This window comes from Paroedura picta, chromosome 8 (genome assembly GCF_049243985.1).
Source record: "Paroedura picta isolate Pp20150507F chromosome 8, Ppicta_v3.0, whole genome shotgun sequence".
NCBI lineage: Eukaryota > Metazoa > Chordata > Lepidosauria > Squamata > Gekkonidae > Paroedura > Paroedura picta.
The window spans coordinates 9,953,569-9,976,380 of NC_135376.1; the positions used below are offsets into that span (position 1 = coordinate 9,953,569).

Here is a 22,812-nt window from a genome sequence, read left to right on the forward strand (position 1 = left end):
AAATCGGGTTGCAAGCGGGTGTTTCCCCCCCTTCTTTCTCTCTGCGAGGAGCTGCCAGCCGTGAAATGCACAGCAAAAGGTAAAAGAGCTTAGCAGAGACACTGCAGGAAGCATCCGTCTACAAAGCCATTCAGGGCCAAACTTGCATTAAAGAGGCCGGCTTGCTGCTGCCTCATCTACCGAGGCCTTGGAAAGCAAAGCACTCGATCCAAATTGCCTATCTTCTGATAAGCAAAGATGTCCTGTGCATGCTAAGCAAGGGCAAAAGTCATGCTCTGAGCCAAGGATTCATGCATCTGACAGCTCAGGGCCAAACCTGGGGCCTGGGAGGAACAACCTGATTCCCCCTCACTGGCAAACAGAAAGAGACACATGGAGAAAGAACAGGAGCTATGATCCTGGGATGTGGGTGGTCCACAGCAGTCTATCGTCCTGCCCTTCCCTCCTCACAGTATTCCTCGAGCAAAGCTAGTTCCTGACTGGTATTCTACAAGGGTAGCTTAGTCCTGATGGAAATCGACCCCTGAAGTACCAGAGGCAGCATGCCGGTTTGTATCTGTTACTGGGAAGAATGGGTGGGAGGATGTTGTGGCAATTATCCTGCTTGTGGGCTTCCTAGAAGCAGCTGGTTCACTGCCGTGTGAGCAGAATGGCAGATTTTCCATGTCCTTAATGAAGGATATAAGCATTGGTAAAGTCTGATCTCCAGAAAGTTAGCAGGGTGCCTTAGTGTGGCAAGTGAGCACAGCATGGGCAGAGTGTCTGCAGTCAGACAACAACAAACTAAGAAAGGCACGTTCACCAACATGGTACTTAACTAATATAAGAACTACAAAGATTTATTCAAGGCGTGAGCTTTTGAGTGCAAGCACTCTTAGGCCTATCCTGCACATGATAGATAATGCACTTTCAATGCACTTTAGGAGTAGATTTTCCTGTTCTGCACAGGAAAATCCAGCTGCCAAACCACATTGAAAGTGCATTAACCTACATGTGAGGAATGGGCCTGGGTCTGAGGAAGAGTGCTTGCACTCGGAAGCTCATGCCTTGAATAAATCTTTGTGGGTATTAAAGGTGCCAATGGACTCTGATTTTGTTTTGCTGTGCTGCTTCAGACCGACACGGCTACCCATTTGAATCGTAATATAAGAACTATTTGTTAGAGAACTGAATTCTACATGCTTAAAGGTAAAGATGAGGTTCCTATTCTAATCTAAATAGCTGGATGGGGAGAGATCCTTGAGGCATCTGCCTTCCATCCTGTTGCAGGCTTGAGAGATGGAGGAGAGGAGAGATGGGGGGAAACAGGAAATTACACAAAAAAAGGGGGGGGGGAGAAAAACCCAACCTGAGATAGAGTTGAGAAGCTGAGAAGGCTGAGTGAACCTGCTACTTAATAAAGTAAAAATGTATTTCATTTGAATTTTATTGATGCAGCTCAAATATATAAAAGGATGAAAAAGCAATGAAAACAGCAAGGAGTGACACAAGCCACACAGATATATATCACTAGGGTGGCAAACCAACCTCCCTGTTCAAGTGGAGGTCCCTTGCATATCTCTGGATTAGAGGCTGCCACTCTTAACCACTACATCACGCTGGGTAAAGGCATCAAAATCAAATGCAGAAATCAAAATGTGTACAATGACAAACAGAGATTAGAAGAAGAAGAAGAGTTGGTTCTTATATGTTGCTTTTCTCTACCCGAAGGAGTCTCAAAGCAGCTTACAGTTGCCTTCCCTTTCCACTCCCCACAACAGACACCCTGTGGGGTGGGTGAGGCTGAGAGAGCCCTGATATTACTGAAGAAGTAGAAGAGTTGGTTTTATATGCTGCTTTTCTCTACCCGAAGGAGTCTCAGAGAGGCTTACAGTCGCCTTCCCTTTCCTCTCCCCACAACAGACACCCTGTGGGGTGGGTGAGGCTGAGAGAGCCCTGATATTACTGAAGAAGTAGAAGAGTTGGTTTTATATGCTGCTTTTCTCTACCCGAAGGAGTCTCAGAGAGGCTTACAGTCGCCTTCCCCTTCCTCTCCCCACAACAGACACCCAGTGAGGGAGGAGAGGCTGAGAGAGCCCTGATATTACTGAAGAAGAAGATGAGTTGGTTCTTGTATGCCACTTTTCTCTGACTTAAATACACATCAGAGCTTGCTTTATACCAGTGGTTCTCAACTTTCCTAATGCCATGACCCTTAAATACTGTTCCTCATGTTGTGGTGACCCCCAACCATAAAATTATGCAAGGGTTCTTGCACGGAAATTAAACCGAAACTGACCAACGGCGTGAAGATTGAGAACCACTGCGTTATACCTTCTCTTCACTTTAGTTTCATGTCATGCCCCAGAATCTATTCTGGTGGGTCCTCTGGTTTTTGCAGTTTTTCGTCAGGTTGGAGGAGGAAGGGAAATGCAATGAGCAGGACTCCCAGGATCTCCTCTGAGTGTATTTTACATGGCTTCTTTAAAAAACCTTCTCTTTTTCTGCAAACCTAGGAGGTCCCACGTTGACTCTTGTCAAATCCCTGGCTTGCCAAATCGTGCTTGATACTTTTGCCTAGCTGGAACCTTTAAATGTTTTTCAAATACTCTTGTTTTCCTCTGCTGCTGCGTAATTGCCAACCATTAGAAAATCAATGGCTGAATACAATTAAGCAAGATTATAACCTCGGTGGTTGTCCCTGTTCGCTCAGCTAATGATATATGGCCCCGCGCCCCATGAAAGCACTATCGATTCTGGACATAATCTAGTGTTCTATATCGTATCGGGATGTATATGTTTCATTATATCTTGCCGGGCTTTCGTGTTTTCAGGGGAGGGGTGTTAAAAGCTCATTGACAGCAAGAGCTGATTGAGTTATAGTGGTATACCGGATAGGAATTTATGAATGGGAAAGGAGGGCAGAAGAAGAAGAAGAAGAAGAAGAAGAAGAAGAAGAAGAAGAAGAAGAAGAAGAAGAAGAAGAAGAAGAAGAAGAAGAAGAGTTGGTTCTTATATGCCGCTTTTCTCTACCCGAAGGAGTCTCAAAGCGGCTTACATTCACCTTTCCTTTCCTCTCCCTGCAACAGACCCCCTGTGAGGTTGGTGAGGCTGAGAGAGGCCGGATATTGTTGCTGCTCGGTCAGAACAGCTTTACCAGTGCTGTGGCGAGCCCAAGGTCACCCAGCTGGCTGCATGTGGGGGAGTGTAGAATCAAACCCAGATCACCAGATTAGAAGTCCACGCTCCTAACCACTACACCAAGCTGGTACCAAGCCAGCCCCCCTGAGACTCTTTCCCAGTGCTAATGTCACAGTCTTCACTGGCTGGCAACCACAGTTAGTGATGTCAAATCTCCTCTCCCCTCCATGGTCCCTGCCTCCCTTCGGCCTCCCTGCTGGTTGCCACTTAGGATCGCTTGTTAGCGTGGCCAGCCTACTCTGTGGTGTCCCCCAAAGAACCTTGCGACTTTTTCTTCTCTGCTTTTCCTGCTACCAATTCAGCACCTCAGCCGTCAGGGAAAGTATTCCTTGGGACTAGGAAGCCATTATGATTGCTAGCTCTGGGTTGGGAAATACCTCGAGATTTTTGGGACATGGAGCTGGGAGTGGGCAGGATTTGTGGTGGGGAGGGGCCTCAGTGGAGTAGAATGCTATGGAGACCACCCTCCTAAGCGGCCATTTTCTCTGATCTCTTTAGTGAGAGGAGCTATAATTCCAGGGGATTTCCCAACATGGAGCTGGAAACCTTAGGCCATGGGGAAAGCACAACTTAGGGCTGATCCTGCGTTGAGCAGGTGGTTGGACTAGATGGCCTGTATGGCCCCTTACAACTCTATGATTCTTCTATGATTCTATGATTCTAATGTGAAGCAGTGAGGATTTTTCTTTCCGTGATCTTGCACTGAGAAATCTGGACACCGTTTTGCAACCGTCTAACATACTGAATAGAAGGGAAGGGCTGTTCTTTTAATAAGTTCCCACAGCAACAGACCTCTGAGTTGCAGTTTTTAATATTTGTTTATTAAAGGTTTTACTCTGCAAACCGGATTATATTGGTAACCCGTTGACTATTCAGCTGCCTTAGAAATAATTTGAAAAATAATATCTCAAATATCCTTCAAAATGTCAAATGCTAATAGACTAAGGCCCAGCTGAGATGATAAACCCCATGCCTAGCCGGAATAACTTCAGGCAACATAAAAACATACTCCTATAGCCAATAAAATATTCCTGCATGGGGTTGCCAGCTCTGGGGGTGAAGCTGGGAGTGGGTGAGATTTGGGGCAGGGTGGGACCTCAGTAATGCTATGGAGTCCACCCTCCAAAAAACAGCCATTTTCTCCAGGGGAACTGATCTCTTTATTCTGGAGATGAGCTGTAATTCTACGGGGTCCCCAGGTCCCACCTGAGGACTGGGACCCCTTTTCCCGCAGGTAAAAAGTAGAGTGGAGGGGGTTGACATGGGTTCTACTAGCACCTTGTTAAATGGTTAGTTCTCTCTGAGAAGACATCTTTTTGTGTGGGGCAGTGGATCATAATGGGAACCTCCATTGACAATCTGAAGCTGCATCTGCTGTTTGTAATAAGGCCGTTGGTTGGGGGGGGGTCAAAAGAACTACTTCAGACATGCTGAGGACTCAAGTGGGCCATTTGATCGACAGTCCCATCCTTGCAAGCAGTAGATAAGGACATCATTTTTAACTACATATTTGATTCTGCTCTTCCTCCCAGGGCTTCATAGTTTACTACATATTACCTTCACAACATTTGTGTGAGGTAGGTCAGACTGAGATACAGTGATTGGCTCGTACCGGTCTAACAACTGGTTCAGATCTGTGGTCCTCCTAGTCCAGCATTCTGTTTCACACAGTGGCCAACCAGTATCTCTGGAGGGTCAACAAGAGGGCATCATAGCCAAGGACAGCCCCTGATATTGCCTCCTGGCTCTGGGATTCAGAGTATCTCTGATTGTGGAGGTTCCCTTCAGTCACCGTGGCTAGGAGCCACTGATAGAGCCATCCCCCATGAATCTGTCTAATTCCCTTTTAAAGCCTTCTGTGCCAGTGGCCATCATTACATCCTCTGGCAGCAAATTCCACAATTTAATCACTCACTGCACAAAGATGTATCCTTTTTTCATCTTGGATCTATTGCCCGTCAACTTCACTGGGTGCCTTTCAGTTTTAGTATTTGTGGAAAGGAAGAAAAAGTTCTCTCTGTCCACTTTCTCCACCCCGTGCATAATTTTATAAACTTCTGCTGTGTCTCTATCATGCCTACCATGTCTAAACTGCAAAGTCCAAGACTCTTGAGTTTCTCCCCACAGGCAAGGTTCTCCAATCCCTCAGTTACCTTGGTTGGCCTCTTCTGCACTTTTTCTAGCTCTGCAATACACCTTTTGAGATGCAGCTGCTGGAATGGCACAAGGTATTCCAAAGGAAGAGGCACCATTTATCTATACACGGGGATTCTAATATTGGCTGTAGTAAAATGCATCAAATGCCTAAATAGTGTTCCTTCAGTCTGTACATGGAGGCACATTTAGATGAAAGCTCCTCTTCGTAAAGGCATTCCACATGTGTAATTTTGGAAAGCTGGCATGTCAGTGAGATGTCTACTTTGGAGGATGGACTCTATGGCACTGTACCCTGCTGAAGTCCCTCCCCTCCCTAAACCCCACTCTCTCTAGGCTCCTCCCTCAAATCTCAAACTGGAATCATATCCCTGCTGAGTTCCTTCCACTTCCCAAGCGTTGCCCTGCCCAGGCTGTACCAGAGAGTGGCCTGATTCTTCCTGGCAATTGGTAGGGAAGGGGAGGGGGAGACTTACCAGGAGCAAAAGGAAGATCCAGATATTGCACAGGAAGTGACATCATCACACTGAGGCATTGTTGAGATGCTATTGTACTTTGGAAAACTCTATGGTAAAAATAACTGCTACCATAGAGCTTTTGTCCAAATACCAGAGTGTTGACTGGATGTCACTGGTGTGATGATGTCACTTCCTGTTCAAGCCCAGGTAAATCTGGAAAATCGCCCCTCTGGCCTGATGATCTGTGGCTGGGGGGGAGGGGCAGGTAGTGGAGGCTGGAGACCCAGGTGGCTTCCAGGGTCACTGATAGAGCTCTTTCCCATTACCAACTACCTGGTCCTTTTTAAAATTAGAGATACCTGGGATTGAACCTGGGACCTTTTGCAGGCCAAGTAGAGGCTCTACTACTATTCTACAGCAACTCACCAATAAATAAATCATAATATACAGAATAATTAGTAAGAAATTAGGAGTTGGTACCTCCTGAAATACAGGGTGGGACGGATTGGGTCAAAGTAGGTGTTTCTTCCTGATGGGTCACCATGGCCTTGTAAGAAATCCACATCTCTTTGAGGGATTGTATATGAAATTCAAGCAGTGGTGGTTCTCCATGACAATCACCACTATGCAAATGCTATTCAAGTCATATGGTGCCAGTGTTTGAGGAGGGGAAGAAGGAGCAAAACAGATTTCCCCCCTCAAACCACCTCCAAACAGATCACAAATATCCCTCCAAGAGGAAAAAAAATATTTCTGAAATGGTGGGGCGATATTATATGGAAATGGGCAATTCTGTTAATGTCTGTGCGTCCTGTGACAGAGGAAAACCAGAAGAGTTTGGCCTCCCTGAATGACAATCAAAATTTAAAATCCTTCTCCTCAAAATAATGTAAGCATAGGTGAAATAAAAGTCTCCCTGGCCTCCTTTGACTTCACTGGCACTAGCCTATAGGTGCTTACAATTTCAGGACCGGAAACCCCAGTACAGTTCCTCCTCCACTCTCAGCGTCCTACCCAATGAAAAGGGACCTCTAGAATATTGCCACTGTTGGGCAAGCAGGCGCAATGGAAGCTAGCTGCTTGGCAAAGCCACCCTGGCGCCACGTACCTTCTCTCGTCGTGCCTGTACGACGTGGAGCTCCGCCCGCTGGTCCAAATGAACATCTTAGAGGATTGGTCTCCGCTGTCTCTCCGTTCCGTGGAGGTCCTGGAGGGATGACGGTAGGACCTAGGGGGAAAGGAACAGCCTTCATCACCACGTGCTGCAAACCTGCTGGGCCACCGTGCATCCATCAGACCTCAGTGCCAGACCCTGATTCGCTCTTCAAATGCCTGATAGGCCTGGCTCCATGGCGATAGGCGTTCAGAGGGCTCCAGGTGATACACAAAACAACAGGAATGACCTTTCTCTTTCCCTTCCAGGAGGTTCGCTTGACATTAAATTATCTTCGGCTCTTCCCCTCCCCTCCCTTCTTCTCTTCGCCTCCCTCCCATTTCTGTCAGCCTTAATAAAACCTTCTTTCCCCTGCTTTTTCCAGGGACCGGTTTCGCTTGCAGAGCATGCCCAATGATGGTTAGATAAAGCTCCCGAGCTTGTCCTCTCTTGCCTGCCAGGCCTTTCGACCAGCCGCTTTCCGGAAGGGGCCTCTGTGTACACATCTGCCCTGAGCAACCGTAAGATTTCAAACAATTATGTGCTTCCCCTGCGTGCGCGTTCAGAACGCACCTATCTGTTACCAGACCCGCTGGCAAATTAAAAGGGTGGTTAAAGTCCGTCTCCTGGTGAGGCCTCTGATTGGCCCTGCTTTGGGGACCTTGGCAACGTGACCGGCCAGCCTCAACCACTTGAGCCAGAGCTTTATTGAGATATGTCATGGAAACATTAGAGACAAGCCTGCTTCCCCTTCTCGGTTGCTCCCCAACCGCCTCTCTCTGCCGTTCAACAGGGACACTCCTGGGTCCTTGAATGACCCTCAACTCACTCTGTGGGTCTCTGTCTAATGCACTTCCAGGTCTACCCTCCCTGGTACAATCTCACCAGATGCTGTTCAGGTGCTCTAGTTTTCAATGGCTTCTGACACAGGGCAGTTTAGCACACTGGCCACACTGTTCTCATTGCTTTTTCTTTTTTTTTAAAGGATGAAGGACTTATCTGAACCAGCCCCCTTTCAATTTATTTATTTAGATCTTGCTTTTATCTCCAGTGGCATCTTAGAATGTTGTTCTCCCTGGCTCACAATTCCAGATACACCTGGCTGAGAATTTGTGGCCAACCTTAGGTTAGAGATGCCAGCCTCCAGGAGGGACTTGCAGATCCCCTGGAGTTACACCCCCTCTCCAGCCTACAGAGATCAGAACATGGATGCTGTGGAGCAGTGGTCCCCAACCTTTTTATCACCGGGGACCACTCAACGCCAGGGACCACTCAACGCCTTTTACTGAGGCCCGGTGGGGGGGGGGTAGTTTACTCCTCTACTCTCAACCACTGCCCTAACGCTCTCTGATCGCTATGGTAATGTTTAAACATCCCTTCAAAATAAGATACAGACACGCCACAACAATGAACATAAGGAACATTTTATTTTCATGGAAATTTTAACTCATGACAATGACAAATCAATGGGAACCCTGAGCTTGTTTCTCTGCAACGAGAGAAATGGGAGTGATGGGAGACAATGACACCCGAAGTGTGTTGTAAAGGGCTGGGGGGGGGGAAGGGAGAAGGCGTCCTTCGCGGCCCACCTCCAATTAGTCGAAGGACCACATGTGGTCCGCAGCCCACAGGTTGGGGATCGCTACTGTGGAGGGTGGGCGTTGTCCCACCCTTCCCAAGCTCCATTTCCAAATCTTCAGGAATTTCCCAACCTGGAGCTGACATCTTTACCCTCCTCCGTTCCTCACTGGTGGCCAGTGGGAACCTAACAATCCTGCCTAAATTAGCTTCCATTGCAGAGATGGGGATTTGAACCTGGGTCTGCCAGTCTAACACACCAAAACACACTGTCTCTTGTCTGCAGCTTAAATACGGTCATTTGCTAGTCCGGTAAGAGTTCACAGGCACTGAAATGGAACTGCTGCCGAAGCTCTTAAAAATATTCAACGGGATGAATTCATCCACAGCTCCAATTTTGTTAGGATCAGCCAAATCGTCACAAAACAGCACGCAGGCTCTTGCAGCACCCTCCCTCCTTCCCTCCCTCCCCCCCCCCAACTGTCTATCAGGCTGGATGTTTCTGTGCAAAGAAAACAAGAAGGGCAGAGCAATTAAAAGAAGGAATTAAAAAATGAAAAGAAGGAATTAAAAGAAGGCGTGCTTGAAACCCCCCCTAGAAGTGGCTTCTGAAGATGACTTTCACAATCCACCCCCTCCCTCCAGAAGAAGGCTTAATGCATTGTTTAATCTGAGAATACATCTGGTTTTACTTATACCAGAACGGTGACAGTTCAAACACATTCAGCAGTATCTGCTTGAAGAAGAATGGGCAGGGCAACAGAAGGGAAGTAACGCAGGAGAATTAAAAAAAATCCACATGCATCCTTTTTACAAGCATTTGCACTCAACTCAGGATGCACCTCAGTCCAGGTAAATAAAATAACGGTGCAGCTCTAAGCGGAGTTACCCCTACAAGTCTCTTAACTTCTAGGATCCCTGGAGGCAGGTAAAGCCTGGAGACTGACAAAAGCTAGCAATAGCGAGGGTTTTTAAACAATATCTCTTGGATCACTTCTGCAAAAGACAGTGACCTTTCTCTTTCCCTGCAGGGAGTTCCATGGCTCTCAGCATTACAGCGGAGGTGCTGCACAAGGTGCGCATGGGGACCTACGATGCAGTATTCCACCAATTTGCCTCTGTTTTTGACAGTAGGATGGGACGGTACTGGGGACCCCCAATAAAGGTGAATGGGGAATTAGAATCTATGCAAATTACGAATGCACAATTAATCAAGCCCTTCAGCAGCATGCATTCCTGGTGCTCATCATCAACCACATTCTGGCCTCCCTGTCGGGCGGAAAGGTGTTTGCCAAGTTAGATTTGGCACAAGCTTATCAGCAGTTGTCGGCTGGTGTTGACTCTGCTGAGGCACAGACCATAATAACCCACTTGTAGGAGGCTTGTAGGGTAAACAGGTTACCGTTCGGGGTCAGCGTGGGCCTGGAGATTTTCCAACAGTATGGAGGACTTGCTACAGGGGGTGCAGGGTACACTCCTGTATTTTGATGATGTCTTGGTGATAGGAGAAACTGAGGCACAGCCGTCGGACAGGCTGACTGAAGTTACTGCGGCTTGAAACTGCAGGTTTGCGAGTCAAGAGGGAGAAATGTGAATTTGGGGTACCCTGCATTGACTTTTGAGGGGGTTTTGATTGATGCCGAAGGCATTCGCCCAACCCCTGATAAGCTTAGAGCCATCCGAGAGGCATCCCCACCCCTCCGATCGAAGCAAGAGCTCCAGGCTTTCCTGGGGCTCCTCAATTTCTATCATTCTTTCCCACCAAATAAGGCTTCAACAGCAGAGCCGCTGCATTGATTATTGGATACGCAAGCTGAGCAAATCTGGACGCCTCAGCATGCCTGGGTGTTTGCGGCTGTAAAGAAAATTATTGTCATCTACAAGCTCACTGAAACACTAGGATGAGTCGCTTCCCCTGATATTGGCCAGCAATGCCTCCCCTTATAGGGTGGGGGGCTGTTTTAAGTCATAAGTTAGCAGACGGCCGGGAGGCCCTGATTGCATACTATTCATGCACACTATCAGCGGAAGAAAGAAATCACACCCGAATAGATGAAGAGGCCATGGCTATAGTTGCAGGGGTACGGAAGTCTCATGATTTTTGTTATGGTCACTCATTTACCATCTTGACCGACCACCAGCCCCTGCGGGGCCTGTTTGCCCCATACAGACAAACACTGCAAATCCTTCAGCCTGGGTGCTCTGCTGGGCTATAATTATGAACTGGAGCACAGACCTGGAGCTAGCCACTAGGATGGACAATGCTGATGCCCTGAGTAGGTTGCCGTTACCAGCCCCAGCTGAGGACCCCTCCCTGGCACATGGGGTTAGGCTGTTAAGACCCTGCCGTCCCCACTGCTTCAAATTTTGAACTCGGTGTGGAGAGGATGGCATGGGGGTACCAGTTTGTGCTGTTTGCATTGAGGACATGGAATTGTCTGTACACAAAGGGTGATTATTGTGGAGGACGAGAGTGGTAATTCTAGGAAAATTGCCGAGATGGGTGTTGTCTGCACTCCACGTCGGGCATCCAGACATAGTAGAAGAAGAAGAGTTGATTCTTATATGCCGCTTTTCCCTACCCGAAGGAGGCTCAAAGCAGCTTACAGTCGCCTTCCCATTCCTCTCCCAACAACAGACACCCTGTGAGGGAGGTGAGGCCGAGAGAGCCCTGATATTACTGAAGAAGAGTTGGTTTTATATGCTGCTTTTCTCTACCCGAAGGAGTCTCAAAGCGGCTTACATTTGCCTTCCCTTTCCTCTCCTCACAACAGACACCCTGTGAGGGAGGTGAGGCTGAGAGAGCCCTGATATCACTGCCCGGTCAGAACAGCTTTATCAGAGCCTTGGGGAGCCCAAGGTTACCCCGCTGGCTGCATGTGGGGAAGCGCAGAATCGAACCCGGCATGCCAGATTAGAAGTCTGCACTCCTAACCACTACACCAAACTAGTCCGATTGAAAACACTGGCCCGCAGCTACATCAGGAGCCACATCTATGACAAACCACCTGCAGTTCTTCTGAGCACCACTGCCCAATGTGGGACTTGATCCCATGCTCCAACAAAGGGGGCTTGGCCCTTGCCTCATGGGGCTTCTGGTTGCTAAGCAATCCCCCCCTGGAAACAGTGACACAGAAGAACAGATAAGTGGTAAGCCCTGCAGAGGGGCCGGCCTGAAGGCACGGAGGTATGTGAACCTTGCTGTTTTGGCTGATGGCAATTGGGGAGGTGATTGCTTGTGAGACACAGAGCGACTATCACAGCAGTTTGCTCCAGAAACTTAATGCCGATTTGCACCTGGAGAGAATGAAGCTCTCTGACAGATTCTTGCACGGTGAAAGCCATCTTATGAAGGCATCCATACATCACAAGGCTGAGGTCCGACATGTCTTAGAAAAGACCTACAATGTTTTTTCAAGATGTGGGTTTCCCATCCACTGTAGTATGGTTCCATACGGTACCTTGGAGGCCCCTCAATGGGTCTACAAGTATGGGGTTTTTCAAGATGGCCGCTTCGGAGAACCCTCCCCACCCTGTGCTTGCCATTTCTGGCTCTAAGAGAAGAGGAAAGAAAAAGGTTTTAATTTAAAAAATTCTACCCTTATTTGAGCAGGTTGACCTCAAAGTGGCCAATGAAGGGCCTGGAGGGGGTGGGTGGGAAGAGGGGGGGGGGTCTTGGCTGTTGAAATATTTTCTGGCTGAAACTCCTCTCCCATCCAGGGCGTGTCAGGAGGGCGTGGCCAGATGACATCACTTCCTGGTACCCCGAGAAATATTTCAGCAGTAGCTCCATGGTCCAAAGATTGAAAAGGGCTGTTACCAATTCTAGACACGTCCAGGTGGGTTCAGGTGATCGCTTCAGCTGCTGCTGGAATGGGGGATTCCCACCAGCATTTTCATGCTGGAGACCCTAGGCTGAGCTAAAGAATCAGATTTTACACACAAAGGCTCGTTTCTAGTTTCTAGAACATGTATAATAGTCTGAAAAAAGCGAGTGCCATTTAATAGATACAAAGTGCCTTTATTTCACCAGTGAATAATAACAGGCAGCCACTACGTGCCTAGAATAAGAAAGGAGAACTTTCAGGCCAAAAGGCAGATTATGAAGCTTTGGGAGTCTCGGCTAAAAAATTTTTTGGCTGAACTCTGTTTGCCGCATTATTTAGCAGCTTGCCAAAAACAGGACTCCTGAAGAAGAGGAGTTGGTTTTTAAACCACTCTTTTCACTGCCTGAAGGAGTCTCAAAGCAGCTTACAATTGCCTTCCCTTTCCTCTCCCCACAACAGACACCCTCTGATAGAATTGCTTGGTCAGAACAGCACTATCAAGGCTGTGACTAGTCCATAGTCACCCAGTTGGCTGCACATGGAGGAACAGGAAATCAAGCCTGGCACGCTAGATCAGAAGGCACTGCTATTAACCACTATGCAAAGGGGGGGGGGGAAATCAATAAACAAGTACCAGATGTATTTCCTTCATTTATACCTCATGTTTCTCCTCAACAGGGACCTAAAACAGCTTATATCATTCTCCTGTCCTTTATTTTATCCCCACATCAACCCCTTTGAGGTAAATTAGGCTGAGAATGTGTGATTGGCCCAAGGTCACCCAGTGAGCTTTCATGGCAGAGCAAGGATTTGAACTTGGGTCTCTCAGGTCCTCATCCAACACTCTAATCCCCATCCCATACTGTCTCCTTCCCACATGCAAGAGAATGCAGGTATCCAATTGAAATTAATTGCTGATTCAGTTGGCTTCTCCCATCCTTTCTGCTTTGGAATGATTGGCGTTCCTGCCTGTCCTATTCTGTTGTGGCTGAATCAGCCAATGAAACTGAAGGGTGGGAGGTCCGGGAGAGAAGGAAGGGAGGAGTTCAACTCATAACACATTCTTAACTTGTGGAACTCAGTAGCTTAGGCAATTTGACAAGTGGACTGGGCAAATTCACAATCAGTGGGTTTATTGATGGCAAGGAGTCACAAAATCCACAAGTAGCCCTGCTGGTGAACCTCTTGATGGCACCTGGGTTTTGGCCATTGTGTGACACAGAGTGTTGGACTGGATGGGCCATTGGCCTGATCCATCATAGCCTCTTTGATCTCGTAGGCTCTTATTAAGAGCTCCTCATTCAAAAAGTAGACCGTCTAGGTATCCAAAGGTCAACCAACAGGTGCCCTCCTTGACAGCTTCCAGAAGCTTCTACCTGGGTCCTGTAGGAAACTAGATGGACCCCCATCCTGATCCTGCAGGGCTTCTTCTCATGCTGCAATGAGCAGTCGGCCAATATGAAAAGAGGAAAGACTCTCCTGCCCTCCCCAGTTTGCCTCCAGTCAATTCCCACCTACATCCTGTTGTCGTTCCCTTTATTGCTCATAATAGTGTCTCTTCTTAAGGTTCCCGTCACTTTCTCCCACTCTCTGCTTTGTGTTACCTTTCATTTGTCCCCCTCCCCTTGATGCCCGGTACAAGCTCCCACGATGTCTCTGCCGAAGGCAAACCACCTCCTCTGAATCCATCGTCTGTGAGCTCCACTAACCAGCAATTACCATCAACCGCCCTCTCAAACTGATCTGCTGCTTTGAATATTTCCTTTTCGCTCGGGATATCGAGAACTGTTCACCTGCATGTACTTTAGCATAAAGATCTTTAACCTCAGAACAACAACCGGTGTTTTGAGGCAAGGCCATAGCCACTGGGTGGTGGTGGAGGGAAGGAGAGAAGCAGAGCAGAGCAGCATGTGGGGAGATGTTTTGGGATCTGGTGGTAGACTAGGAAAGATCTGTACTGTGCATGATTCAAAGCATATGAAGAATATCCTCCAGGGGGCAACAGAAGAGAATTTCCTCCAGGGGGCAACAGTATTTGGCATAGTGAAATAGGAAATTCCTGATGTTTTTTTTTTCCAAATAATCCCATCCAGGATCCTGATTGGCTCAAGGGAAACGTCCTTTTCATTTGAGCACACTTCCTCTCTGCATTCCCTTTCCAACACTTGGAGGGCTAGGACTCTTTCTCTCCTTCCTCTCTCTTCAAAGTCATTTCTCTTCTCCTGTCTCTTGCCTAACTACAGCCCATCTTTAAGGGTGGGGGGGGGGGCAGCTGTGCAAAATCCCATTCAAACGACATTGCCTGTCAGATGAGGGTCAAAAATCTTTGGTCCCATCTCTGACCTCTGTGAATTCCTCTGAATGTCTGATCTGATTTTTTGCACCTAATCTCTGAATATATGATCTCGGTCCTGCAGAAAGGTGGGTTAAGGTCCAGACAGACAGAAAGAACCAATGTTTATAGTCAGTATAAGTACCTGTAAGATCTCTGGTAAAAGCACAAAATTGGGGGCAGGGAGGGGGAGGCCATCAGGCGTAATTTCCACCTTGCTCATGTTCTCCTCCTTGCCAAGTCATCTCAATAAGACTGGATTCGGGACCTAATGAGACAAAATCTGCCGTTTCCCCTACGTTTTCAAATTAAGCGCTTCTTGCTTCAAACATAATCTCACAAGAAGGCGTCTTATTAGGCTGGAAATAGCCCGTGAAGAATATAAAACTATCAAAGGCTTATTAAAAATGGTTTATATTCCCCAGGGGGGGGGGGGACTGGAGATAGCAAAAATAAAAGAAAAACGGGAAAGGATTTTGGGCCTTAGCAACGCAGGCGAGATAGAAGTACAAATCTGCATGCAATTCCAGTTGTTAGTTTCAGACAGTGAATGTATCAATCACAAGCATTTTTAAACATTCCACCTTCCTCCATGTCGCTCAGGACAGTGCATTTGGTCCTCTCCTCCTGCATTTTATCCCCATAAGAACCCTGGGAGGTAGGCTAAGGTGAGGCTAAGGTGATTGTGGCTGGGAAAGGTTTCCCCTTAAATATGAGAAAGCATATGCTACCTTAATTGGAAGTCCCCTTCATTCGAAGTCTCCAGTGAGTCCCCTTTATTGGAAGGGGTCTCCATCATTGGAAGTTTTCAGGAGGAGATTGGATGAACACCTGTCAGGAAGGTGTGGTGGGGAGCCTGGACTGGATGGCCATTTGTGGCCTCTTCCAGCTCTTTGTGATTCTGATTCAAAGTGGGAGAGGAAGAGATAGATGCACTAAAAAGGTAATTAGATGAGAAAGAGAAGGGAAGGTAAAAGGTAAAGGTATCCCCTGTGCAAGCACCGAGTCATGTCTGACCCTTGGGGTGACGCCCTCTAGCGTTTTCATGGCAGACTCAATACGGGGTGGTTTGCCATTCCCTTCCCCAGTCATTACCATTTACCCCCCAGCAAGCTGGGTACTCATTTTACCGACCTCGGAAGGATGGAAGGCTGAGTCAACCTTGAGCCGGCTGCTGAGATCGAACTCCCAGCCTCATGGGCAGACAGCTTCAGACAGCATATCACTGCCTTACCACTCTGCGCCACAAGAGGCTCTTTAAGAGAAGGGAAAACCGGAGCAAAAAAGGAAAAATTGAATGATAGGAAGAGAATAATGGAGGAGTGTCCCAGAGAGAGAAACAGTACAAGGAGGTTGGTGGGTGGGAGAGTGAAAGGGGAGGCTCTGCGAGGGGGTCGGAAAGTTGAAGATGGGGAAGACATGAAGGAGTTAGAGGAGAGGTTCTGCCAGGGGGAGGGAAAGAGGAAAAGCAAGAGGGAGTAGGGAAATGAGAATTTAGAATCATAGAGTTGGAAGGGGCCATACAGGCCATCTAGTCCAACCCCCTGCTCTACGCAGGATCAGCCCAAAGCATCCTAAAGCATCCAAGAAAAGTGTGTATCCAACCTTTGCTTGAAGACTGCCAATTTCCCCTTTAATCTTTATGGACCCCCCCCTTTACATTAAATAAAACAGTTTAAACATACCTACTGTAGATAATTTATGGCTGCACGTAACAGCGATTTAGCTCATATTCAGAAAATGCCCAACAGCAAACCTCCAGATTACAGTTTATACGATGCAATTCCAAATTGCGTTCCGTTGCTTTGCGGCTGTTATGGGAACGATAACGACAGATTGAACAACCTCGTTTTTAAAATTTCCACTAGCCAAGAGCAAAAAAAGAGATAATATTTATTAAATTGTGAGCCGGCACAAGGGCCACATCAACAAAAATGGAAATTTCTTTGCATGGCATTTAGCACGGCGATAGCGGCCGTAAAAGGAAAAAAATGGATGGAGGAGATGACGATAATATTCTCCTCCAGGAGGTAATACAGTCACCTCAAATCGGAGAGCAAATGCTTATCAATTGAGGCTAAAATAAACTAGAACTACTGAAGAATTGCGGGAGAGACGGGAAAGGGAGGTCTCCATACAGCCAATCAGCATTGTTGTCGGCCATGTTGAAAAATGGCGACATTTTAAAGGAAACCTTGGAACTGATAACAGGAAGTGACATCACTACCTGTTTCAATAGGCAGGCTTGAGGACTGGGAGGGGGGAGAGAAAGGAGGTGGTTTAAGATGGGAGTAGGCGTGCAGGCTCCACCCCCTCCCAGGTGCAGAAATCTTGAAAGAAGAAGAAGAAGATGAAGAAGAAGAAGATGAAGAAGAAGAAGAAGAGTTGGTTCTTATATGCCGCTTTTCCCTACCCGAAGGAGGCTCAAAGCAGCTTACAGTCGCCTTCCCTTTCCTCTCCCCACAACAGACACCCTGTGAGGTGGGTGAGGCTGAGAGAGCCCTGATATCACTGCCCAGTCAGAACAGTTTTATCAGTGCCATGGCGAGCCCAAGGTCACCCAGCTGGCTGCATGTGGGGGAGCCAGATTAGAAGTCCGCACTCCTAACCACGACACCAAAACTGGCTCTCAGTTTGAAAGAACTCACTCATGCTCGGGATGGGGGAGGGGAGCAATGGAAATGGCTGATTTTCTGGCTTGTGGCTGAGCACATTAAGGCAGGAGAGGAAAGGACACAACCCCCCTCTGAAGCTCCTGTGGGCCCCTGGTTGGGAATCTCTGGCTTAGATATTGAGAGCTAGGTGGAAGACATATTCCTTTCCAAGGAACTCTTCCGAAGGTCTCTCTTGCCTGCCAACTGAAAGAAGTCAGACAACTCTGATAGACTGGGAGAGGCGGGAGAATGCAGAATTCCCCCTTACGTTCCTTCTCAGAGCAATGGCACTGTGGTAGTCCATAGTCAAAGGGCGAGATCAGTGCAAATGTTCCAAGGAATCATTTATGAAGGGAACATCATTATATCGTACAACGCTGGTGCCTCGGAGCTGCGCATCTGTGATATCCATTAATGCGGCCAGCTTCATTAACAGGGCGAGCCAAGCCAACGTTCACCGTTTAACACACAATTGCATTCCTAATCTTGTGTAAAAATGTTCAAGCTGACGGCAGCATGACCACCGTTCCCAAAGGTTCGGCCTATGTGACTTTGAGCGCCTGGGTCAAGCTAAAACTTCTTAATTTGGACGTTGTACTCTGAATTCTGGAAGGTCGGTGCTTGGAGCCCCACAGATTTAAGAGGACATTGAGCAAAACGTTATGGGCATGGGTCAGTTAAGGGAGGGAGGCTACTGGAATCGTAGAGTTGAAAAGGGCCATCCAGGCCATCTAGTCCAACCCTGTGCTCAAGGCAGGATTAGCCTAAAGCAGTGGTTCTCAACCTTCCAAATGCCACGACCCTTTAATACAGTTCCTCATATTGTGGTGACCCCCAACCATAAAATGATGCAAGGGTTCTTTCACAGAAACTGACCAATGGTGTGAAGATCCCTTGATCATGATTGTATATAAATTGGGTTTTCCCCCGATGTTTCTTAGTTCAGTTCTGCCTCTTGTCCCACCATGCTGATCTCCCCCTTTTCAGCTGCTCCAGACAGACGAGCGCTCCATCTCGATCTCCCCCGCAAGGCTGTTGTGCGGATGGCGACCCCTGGCCAAGCTGCTTGCCCTGCCGCAACCCCTGTGAAAGAGTTGTTTGGCCCCCAAAGGGGTCCCGACCCCCAGGTTGAGAACCACTGGCCTAAAGCATCCATATGATGCCTAAAGAATCCACATGACACGAATGCTCCAGCATCTGCCCAGGCTTCTTAGCCTAATGAAATGTGTTGGCTTTATCTTCCAATAGTAGAGGCCCAGCCTACATTAGAGACCCCTTCCTCTCCTGTTCATTGGCATTTAGCAAGGAGCTGAGAAAAGAACATATGCAACATCTTATTCTGAACCAGACCAGTGTTTTGTCAAGGTCAGGATAGTCCCCTCAGCTCCCCAGTGACTCTCCAGGATGATCAAAAAGGACTTTCACAATATCTGCTAATTTGTCTTTTTAGCTAGATGTGCCAGGGATGAAACCTGGGACGTTCTGCACGACAAGCAGAAAATTAAGTCTGGATGCAGCCCATAAATAGCGAATATTACTCCCAGGCACTACTCTCATTATTTACCATGACTTCAACTTAAAACAAAAAAAAAATCTCTGGAAGGAGGAAGCTAGCAATTCATGGAGAAATATTCTAGCCCTGTTTGCTGTCTCTCTTGTGCTAGTTTTCTCCTTGCGGGGAGTTAAAGACCGAAGAGTCTGTTCAAAAACAGGCTCCTGCAGTGCTATGGTCGATTTGATCCCTTTTGATTTGGCCACTTCATTCTCACCTTGCTCTGCTGTTCGTAAACAACGGCCTCTGCTGTTTGTCCCTATGCCAGAGGCTGCAGGATCCAAAGCAAGAAGGATCATTTCCCTAGATGCTAGCCTTGCAGGGGCATCGAGCATCCAGCTGTCAAGCACGCCTGTTGACCTTTCCCAATAGAAGAAGAAGAGTTGGTTCTTATATGCCGCTTTTCTCTACCCGAAGGAGTCTCAAAGCGGCTTATAATCCCCTTCCCTTTCCTCTCCCCACAACAGACACCCTGTGAGGTAGGTGAGGTAGAGAGAGCCCTGATATTACTGAAGAAGAAGAGTTGGTTCTTATATGCCGCTTTTCTCTACCCAAAGGAGTCTCAAAGCGGCTTACATTCGTCTTCCCTTTCCTCTCCCCACAGCAGACACCCTGTGAGGGAGGTGAGGCTGAGAGAGTCCTGATATTCCTGCTCTATCAGAACAGTACTATCAGGGCTGTGGTGAGCCCAAGGTCATCCGGCTGGCTGCATGTGGGGGAGCGTGGAATCAAACCTGGCTTACCAGGTTAGAATTCCACACTCCTAACCACTACACAAAGCTGGGTCTCACTACTAGTTCTCACCCCCATGATTTCTTATCAGAAAAAAGGCAGGAATCCCTGCTGCCAGACTCTGCCCCTTCAGTTGCCAATCAGCTGTGGGGGGGAGGGACTTCTCTGGAGCAGGGGAGGGCATCATGGAAGGAAAGGGGCTAGCCCCCTTAAGCACCCCTAGAATCATAGCATCATAGAGTTGGAAAGAACCTTCAGGGTCATTTAGTCCAACCCCCTGCACTATGCAGGACATTCACAACTACCTGCCTACCCACAGTGGCCCCAATTTCATGCCCAAATAATCCCCCCACACCCCAGATCTCCACAATTTAGACTGGCCTATAGCTGCAAGAGATGAGCCTCTCCAGAATTTAGACTGGCCTATAGCTGCAGGAGATGAGGTGGCACAGGGCGGTAAGGCAGCTGACATGCTGTCTGAAGCTCTGCCCATGAGGCTGGGAGTTAGATCCAAGCAGCCGGCTCAAGGTTAATTCAGCCTTCCATCCTTCTGAGGTTGGTAAAATGAGTGCCCAGCTTGCTGGGGGGTAAACAGTAATGACTGGGGAAGGCACTGGCAAACCACCCCGTATTGAGTCTGCCAAGAAAACTCTAGAGGGCGTCACCCCAAGGGTCAGACCTGACTCGGTGCTTGCACAGGGGATACCTTTACCTTTATAGCTGCAAGAGGAGAAAGGAAATTTTGCCTGGGATTGTGTGGCAGCCATTGGGTGCCAATGGGTCCATTGAAGAGGTGTTTGGATCTGAAAAGCAGCCCAGAGAAGTGCTGAACGACGACCTTATTTCTGCCGCTCAACCAACCCGCCTTCCTCTCGGTTATCGTGGTTTGACAAAACGTTACCATTCCCGATTGACATATGGACGGACTCAAGTGATGGCAGTGGGAATCCGATCCCATTTAGAAACGCAGCATCAAGGACATTAGAGTGGAAATTATTTGTTGCTTCGGGAAGAAAAGAAGGGGCGGATTGGAGAGATGTTATCTCGTGACAGAAGCACAAGCCTCGCTGGGCGATAGTGGAGCCGGATGATGGGGGATAATCACTCATTCATTCACGAAAAGGCAGCCAGAGGTGGAACAAGGGCAGAAGCCGGCTTTGTTGACTTCCTGTTTCTTTGCACAGGATGCATTTGAATAATACAAAGAGGGGGGGGGGGAGACAGATGCACCGTTTAGACGGCGATCAGAGCAGGTCTTTTACTCACCGTGTGACTCTGATTTTTTTTTTGTAGCACGCACATAACAGCAAGGCTGATATTCAGAACCATTTTGAAAACAATTACAAAATTGATCCAGGGAGGAGATGTTCATTATCTCATGGGCGCTGGCCAATAGGTGCCTTCCACAACTAAAAAATTACATAACTGCTCCGTGGTAGAGAGCCCTTTTTGGCATGGAGCTTCACGGGGAACCTCGTCAAAAGCCTTACTGAAATCCAGGTAAACACCATCAACTGGTTTACCACCATCAAGTAAGCCCATCGCTCAGTGTTCGCTGGCAGGGGCTCATGGGAATTGTAGTCCATGGGCACCTGGAGGGCCGCAGTTTGACTACCCCAGCTGGGCACACTTCCAGATTCCAATCCAAGGTCAAAGTCACAAGGAGCCCGTGTAGGCAGCCAGGACTGTAAATCTTTAAAACAGAGGAGTGAGGAAGTAGCTTTAGTACTGAATTCTATCGGGGAAGCAAGCCTGGGGCAGAATTGTTAAGAAATCTAATCTTGAAGCGTATTCTGAGCAAGGTAACACGATGTTGCCAATGCAAGACTTTAATACCACTAGTTGTGAAAGCTGTTCCTTGTAACAGGGGAAGACGTTGCTTTCCCCGTCTATCGGGGAAGGCAGAAAGCTTTCCAAGGGCCCATAGCTCCTCTGGGTGCTCATTCCACAAGGTAGGGGCCAGGACCAAAAAGGCCCTGGCCCTGGTGGAGGCTAGGCGCACATCCCTAGGGCCAGGAACAGTCAACAAGTTGGTACCTGTAGATTGCAAGGCCCTGTAAGGGACATAGGGCACTAGGCGTATGTGTTCTTTTGTATGTGTTCTTTTGCAAGTTCTAGTTAGCTTGGGATTTGAGAGCCTTACTGGCCCCAAGTCACGTCGAAAAGGGGATTTGCTCACAACTCAGTAGCTTAACCCCCGGGAGGTCTCCTTCTGAACTTCATCTGGCAACCTGTTTCCTGGTCTGTTAGACCAGGGGCAGTCAACCTGTGGTCCTCCAGATGTTCATGGACTACCAATCCCATGAATTGTAAATTGAAATGCAAACGCTGGTAGGGGCTCGTAGTCCACGGGCATCTGGAGGACCACAGGTTGACTACCCCTGTGTTAGACCACTGGGAGCACTAGGATTAGCATGAAGGTGGGTTGGAATCTCTGCAGCGACCAGTTCTCCTCCGCAGTGGGCAAGTTCCGGGTCGGGAGCTCCATTGTGTTGCGATCTGGCCATTCTGCTGAGCAATTCAGTGATTGGAAAGTAAGGATGGGCCTCCTCAACTCGCCCCTGCCCCCTCCCAAGAAGACGGGTGACAGGTTGATGAATGTTGCCAATATCGCTCTGGTGCAGGGTCTGGAGAGCGGCAGATGGGAGGCTATCTGTCAGCCTGCCATTTGGAAGGGAGAGAGACGATGACAACCTCAGCTCTTTTCAGACCCAGTTTCTCCCGGCTGGCCTGGGCATGGGTCCCACGCTTGCAGCTGGCCATCCATATACCTCTAAGCAACTCGTCCATGCCGGTGAGTGATGCCCACTGGCATGGATTCAAACCAGCAGGCCAGGCTCCTCATACCAGGGAACATGGCGGTCTGCCAGAAGGTTCCTATTTTGGGTTGCCAAATCTGAACTGGGAAATCCCTGGAGATTTTGAGAGTGGAGCCTGGGGAGAGAGGGGTTTGGGGAGGGAAGCACACTCTGCATGGGATAACGCCATAAAGTCTGTCCTCAAACCAGCGGTTTTCTCCAGGGGAACTCATCCTTGTCATCAAGGGAAGCGTTGTAATTCTAGGGGATCTCCCGGTCCCACCTGGATGTTGTCAACCATATCTTCTCCTTGACACTTTCCTAGTCTCAGGAGGCATTAGGCAGGTTACTCTTTCTCAGATTCACCTCTTCTCTCCTCTGCTGTAATGCTAAA

General features: G+C 48.2%; 1 protein-coding gene across 9 annotated transcripts in view; it reads right to left on the reverse strand.

Annotated features, from left to right (window-relative positions):
* The window catches only part of KCNMB2 (potassium calcium-activated channel subfamily M regulatory beta subunit 2), a 190,515-nt gene that overhangs the window by 22,704 nt on the left and 144,999 nt on the right, over nt 1-22,812 (reverse strand). For 4 of the 9 annotated variants that reach the window (XM_077348348.1, XM_077348352.1, XM_077348350.1 and 1 more), the window contains exon 2: nt 6,901-7,020. In XM_077348348.1, coding sequence (XP_077204463.1) covers nt 6,901-6,956 — 56 coding nt within the window. In that variant the 5' untranslated portion in view covers nt 6,957-7,020. Of the gene's footprint in view, nt 1-6,900; nt 7,160-7,195; nt 7,246-7,307; nt 7,361-7,399; nt 7,511-22,812 lie in introns of those variants that run through there. The other 5 variants (XM_077348349.1, XM_077348344.1, XM_077348346.1 and 2 more) reach the window with 5 other exon arrangements.